General features: G+C 45.9%; 1 protein-coding gene across 1 annotated transcript in view; it reads right to left on the reverse strand.

The window, feature by feature from the left end:
* CTTNBP2 (cortactin binding protein 2) overlaps window positions 1–4,200 on the reverse strand; it is a 193,250-nt gene extending 189,050 nt beyond the window's left edge. Inside the window, 1 exon segment of the mRNA XM_048836159.2 lies at window positions 4,061–4,200. Within this exon segment, the coding sequence (XP_048692116.2) occupies window positions 4,061–4,123 (63 nt within the window). The 5' untranslated portion in view covers window positions 4,124–4,200.
* Window positions 4,201–6,000: the final 1,800 nt, after the last annotated feature.

Consider the following 6,000-nt stretch of genomic DNA (forward strand, 5'->3'; position numbering starts at 1 on the left):
CATCTCATTTACCTTTTAAAAATATTGCTGAAACATTTTCCCAGTCCTCTGGAACTTTCATGGTTTTACAAGATTTGTGGGTTGTTGTGTTTTTTCTAAAAACAAATACTAATGGCTCAGACAGCTCCTCATCCAATTCTTTTACTGCTCTTAGTTAAGAGAGATATGCAGGACTGCATATTCAAAAATGTTTAGTTTTAATAGTCACTTTAATATTTAACATCCTCACTAGTTACAGATGTAACAGGAAGAATTTCATTATCACTGTAAGATATGAATACATCATCCTGCTTCTTTACAAATTTAGTTTTATACATCATGATTGATAACTTTACCATGTTTGTCCAGTATCAGACCTAGACCACTAAGTTTTAGTTTGTTCCCAATATATTTAAAAGATTCTTTCTTATTGTCCTTAACCTTTCTGACCATAGGGGTTGTTTTAGTTGTTGTTGATACCTTGAGCTTTCTACATCAGTTGTGGGTCTAAAATATCATACAACCATTTAAGACTCTTTCCTGTGATTCTAGGAAGTTCCTGTTATTAAATCAGCAACAATACAGAGTTACTGAAAGAAAACAAATATAAAGGAGCAATAATAAAGACTGATATTTGCAGAACTGCACTTAACACTATTGGTGAATCGTGGATTTATTGACATGAGCAGCAAAACTCCCACAGACTTCAATGGTGTCAATATTCCATTCTATATGTACTTTATGCAGAGTTTTACAGAGTTCCCACATTTGGCCAAATTGTGGATTATCGTTTCCACAGTTGCTAGTCCATCACAACAGAAAAAGCAATATTTTACTGGGTAATAGTAACAAACAGAGCTGTTAGAAAGATACAGGCTTTACACAGTGTCCTCTTTAAATATACTGTTAGACTACCACATCTGTCAAGCCAGGTTTCACTGCACTGCAGGTTGCTGCCCCCAAAATATCAGCAAAAGGAATGATACATTTGATAATACAATCCTTATCAATCGGTATCATGCAGGTGGAATTTTATTCTTTTTAAAACCATTACCCCATTCTATTCTAAATTAGAATGGCTTTATGCTGATTCAACTCCACTGACTTTACCGCAATCATCCCCGATACACACAGGTGTGAGAACAGACTCGGATACACTTTCTCTCCCAGTTTTCCACTGCCATTATTACCATGACAACAATGTGAATAACCAGTATTTTTTTTTTTTTTTTTGCATACCAGCTGCAGCATTTAGTTCAGGGAAGGGGGGGGGGGGGGAGGAGAGGAACACACACACTCAGAATGACAAGAATGTTGGCTTCATTCCCAACTATAGCACATTAAAAAATACTCCACTCTTTTTCAGTCAAATTCCGTGGACAATGAAGTAGGACCAAGAGCAGCCAACCAGCACCTAAAAATTATTTTTTTAGTGTTGTACCAAGACATTAGGATAACTATTTAGCATCCAATACCTACAAGTGAAGAGCAGTCTAGCTGAACTGTTGACAGTATTAGATGCTATTTAAGTATAGTAGAATACTACTGTATAACTAGTTTCAGAGTAGCAGCCGTGTTAGTCTGTATTTGCAAAAAGAAAAAGGAGGACTTATGGCACCTTAGAGACTAACAAATTTATTTGGGCGTAAGCTTTTGTGAGCTACAGCCCACTGAAGCGAGCTGTAGCTCACGAAAGCTTATGCTCAAATAAATTGGTTAGTCTCTAAGGTGCCACAAGTCCTCCTTTTCTTTTTGTATAACTAGTATCACTCGCTCTAAATCATTCATTGCATTGTCTATGCTTTCAGGATTCCAACCACCAAACAAAACATCAAACCAAATTTAATAAACTCCACTGGAAATCTTGCTGAACTTCAAGCTATTATTAATCCTGTGTCCTGGCAATAACCAAAAACACTGATTTCTCTTCTAAATAATTAAGAAAAAAAGAGAACTGATCATTCTACTTGTATCTGCCCTTTTAAAAACTACTCACTCCAATATATTCACACACACCCCAGTTTTGTTCTATTGGAGAAATATTTTGGACTGAGCTACAAGGAAGTGAAATGTACTCAAACACAAAATTTATAATATAGTTTGAGCAAAAACAGAGGAAAAGGAATTTAAACATTTGAAGGATAAATGGCAAATTAAAAATAAGATTTTTCATTAAATGGGTGCCCAAGGCTCAGCTAGTAAAATAGTATTTAGGAATCAAAGTATCTGGCCTGAGTTTTGCTCAGTATTTTTTAAAAACCAGCCCACTTATTTAGACAGCTAAATATGCCAATGCTTGAACAAGTAAACGTGTTTGCCTATGTTATTTAAATTACTTGAAGTTTCTAAAACCAACAATGTTTAAAAAGGTTTACTTATCACTTTGCATATGGCAGCTTCACCAACGAAAATTAATGAAGTCAGTTACACACTTCTTTATTATCATTTTGAGCCTCTTAATGGCGCAATATTTAAACAAAGTTTATTGTTTAAAAACAATTATTTTCTCTGGAATATTTAAATACTATTGTAGAAATTTTTGTAGTGCTATACTGGTCTTAGGTTTTACATTAAAAAAGCTATAAACTTGAGTTAAGGGTTTAAATTCCCTTTAAAGGACTCCAATATCAATTCAGAACAGTTTTATGGATATTAATTTAAAAATACTTAGTAGATCAATTAGACTAGTTTGACATACTAGTTATTTTATGGACTTTCATCTTGCAATAGTTATTTTCAGAAGCACCATTCAAATCCTAGGATAGCTTTTTCATTTGACAGGTTTCAGAGTAACAGCTGTGTTAGTCTGTATTCGCAAAAAGAAAAGGAGTATTTGTGGCACCTTAGAGACTAACCAATTTATTTGAGCCGATGAAGTGAGCTGTAGCTCACAAAGCTCATGCTCAAATAAATTGGTTAATCTCTAAGGTGCCACAAGTACTCCTTTTCTTTTTTCATTTGAAAAACAAATACAGCAAGAGACTAAAAACATGTAGGGAATATTTAATATACAATTTTATGAGCAGTTTCACAGAAAGATGTGCTCTTCTCTAGTCTTGGGTCAATGCCCCAGCAAGGGATCCAATTAAAAAAAAAGTGAAAATGTAAGGGCTTTGATATGCTAAGCAATGCATTCTCTCATAGTGAAAATTTAATGCTGTTTACAAATTGTACGTCTAGAAGTTGATTATAGATTTTGCCATACAATTCTTATTTGTACTAATGGGAGTTACAGGATTAAATCCCCAGGCATATGCCCTAGAAATTGACTCCATAGATTTTAGTTTACTAGAAAACCAAGAGAAACAGCCACAGCAGCAAAATCAGTCTAGCCGCGTTAGACTGATCAGCATAACTGGAGAGAGAAGCAGCCAAAGTGAAAGTCATCTGTCATTATGGGATATTTTAACCCCGATATAGCGTGTGTCAGCATGAAAGGACACCTCCGGCTTGGCTCTTTAAGCGGGGACAGTTCTTTCCTACTCAAAGCGTTTGAAGCAAGGCAAATGAATCTGCCTTGGCATCAAGCTCCGCATCCTGCTCTCCCCCACCACGCTGCTTTTGCCTCCTCCAGCCATAAAAGCACACAACCCTCAGCCATCCGAGAAACCCCCAGGAAGCGAGTCTGACTGGTCTGAAAACCGCGACCCTGCGACCGAAGCTCCGAGGGGCTGCTCGGGGACCTGGCCGGGGGGGAGCAGCCGCCGGCCCGCTCGCCCGGGGGCGGAGTGGGGGTCAGGCGGGCGGTGTGAGCCCGGCACTAGGTCAGAGCGATCCCACCAGCCCCGCGCCGCCACCTCCCTCCCACACCGGCGCGGCCACAACAGGAGCCCCGCAAGCCCCCGGCCGGCGGCCCCGGCCCGGGCGGGCTCCCAGAGCCCCCGAGCAGAGAGCGCGGGAGGCGGCAGCCCGGGCGCCCCGCTAGAGGGCGGGTTACCGCCTCGGGGAGCTGCGCGGGAGGGCTCCACGCCCCCGCTGGTAGCACCGCGGCGGGGCTACCCGCAGCCGAGCCGCCCCAGCCCAGCGCCGCCCCGGCCGGCTCGGAGCCCCGGTTGCCGCCCTGTCCCCGCAGCCGGGTTACCGTTCCCGCCGGGTCCTCCGGGCCGCCAGAGCCGGGCTGCCCGCTCGCTCCCTCCGTCGCCATCTTCCCGCTGGAGCGACTCCGACTCCCAGCGAGCCGCGGAGCCGAGTGGCAGCCTCCGCAGCAGCCAAGCACTTAACCCCCTCCCTGCCGCGCCCGCCCGCCCGCCCGCGGCAGCCCTTAACCCCCTGCGCGCCAGAGCGGAGTGAGGGCAGCCAGTAGGGCCGGGCCCGGCCGCGGCTCGTCCAGGCGCGGGGGGCGAGGGAAAGCTGGGACAGGGGATCCCGAGTGGGGGGATCCACCCTGGGGCCCACGGCTCTGCCTTGCCCACCCCATCGCGGAGCGTCCCGGCGTGGTGCCCGCGGGGGGCGTGGTGGGCCCAGCCCACCTGCCCAAGCTGCTTAGGACCCCTCAGCTGCTACGTCTGCCTCTTTGGGGAGGGGAGACAGGAGGCTGCGGCCACTCCTGAAAGTGAGATGGGGGGCAGACAGGGCAGCGATGTGCCTGAATCCAGTCCTCTCCCCTTACCCCGGAACTGCACGTAAGCTACCCCCCCCCTCCCATGCTGGGACCAAAGCTGTATTTCCCCCCTCTAATTTTCAAAGCAAAGCCCCCCTCGGACCCACCTTTAACTCCTCCATGCCAGACCTGAGGCAGCTGTGCTTAAATTACAACACCCACGCTCCCTCCCAGGCTGAGCAGCGAGTCTTCTCCTCGCCCCGGCTGTTCCACGCATGACACTAGCTGCGGGAGCGTGGAGCTCACTCCAGATTCTTGTTACTGCTTTTCTGCTGCAAAGGGCCTCAGCTAGCCAGCTCCGTAGTGGAGCTAGATCTGCATTTAACCCCCTCTAAAACCACAGCCTCACTTAATTTTCTCCCTGGCAGGACCATGCTTAACCCCATCATTGCTGGGGCTGCTCTTGTTTCAGGGCCACACTTAACTAGGGTGACCATATTTCCCAAAGGGAAAGTGGGACGCCCTGTGGGGCTAGCCCAAGCCATTCGCCCAAGCTCCACTCCCGACATAGGGCTGACCTTAGCTCTGCCCCCAACTTCCCACTACAGTCATCAGTTATTCTAGCACCTACTGGATGGTTACATGCTTAACCCTTTCCTTGTCATGACAGCATCAGTGCTTAATTCCTTTATTGACCGCACAGCACTTAATTACAGACTAATCACTACAGGGACCACACTGCCATGCTGGGCATTGGTCACTGCACCATTGTCAGTGGTACCTACTGTGCTCAGGATTGTTTGAGCTTTTGCTGGACAGAGAACTCCCTCACTTTTTGACTCTCTCCACACTAGGAATTATTCATTTCTTGCTTACAAAGACTGTGGCACTGCACTAAGTGATGGTCATTCTCTGGCTGCTCTGACTGTGCCAGAGACATCCCTTCACCTAAGAATGGCTTTGCAGACTTGATGCCCCAAGCAGCATAGTGTCCCAGACCTGGTAAATGGGGGTCAGATGGGAGGTTTGAATTGGTGAATGCTCCTCCCTCTTTATGCTCCATGTTGCTACTTGTCCTCTGTACCCCTAAAAATGGTCTTGTCTCCTCTTCTGGGGCTGTGGAGAAACAAAAAACACCCTCACTGCCATGACCACGCTAGAGAAGAAAAACTCCCCTCACCACATGTTCATGCTAGGGCCTTGCTTGCTGTGTTGCTGTGGCTGGTTTATTTTAATCACTGTAGTGAGGCAAAGGAGTTTGTATAGTTGCAGGAAGAAGTTCACTTTTTTATTGCTGGAATGTAGCTGTCCAGCTGCAGAGAAATAACATTCTCACTGATGCGGCTGCTCCACTGAGCTCAAGAGATGGTTGGAAAGGTCACTCTGCTGCTAGGCCTGGTCCCTACACCTGTGAGTTAAACTCTTTTCCTTCCTGTGGTTACAAAACTGGCACACTAGGGTTGGGAAGTCCAGTCCCTCAC

The sequence above is a fragment of the Caretta caretta genome, chromosome 1 (assembly GCF_965140235.1).
Source record: "Caretta caretta isolate rCarCar2 chromosome 1, rCarCar1.hap1, whole genome shotgun sequence".
In the NCBI taxonomy this organism is placed as follows: domain Eukaryota; kingdom Metazoa; phylum Chordata; order Testudines; family Cheloniidae; genus Caretta; species Caretta caretta.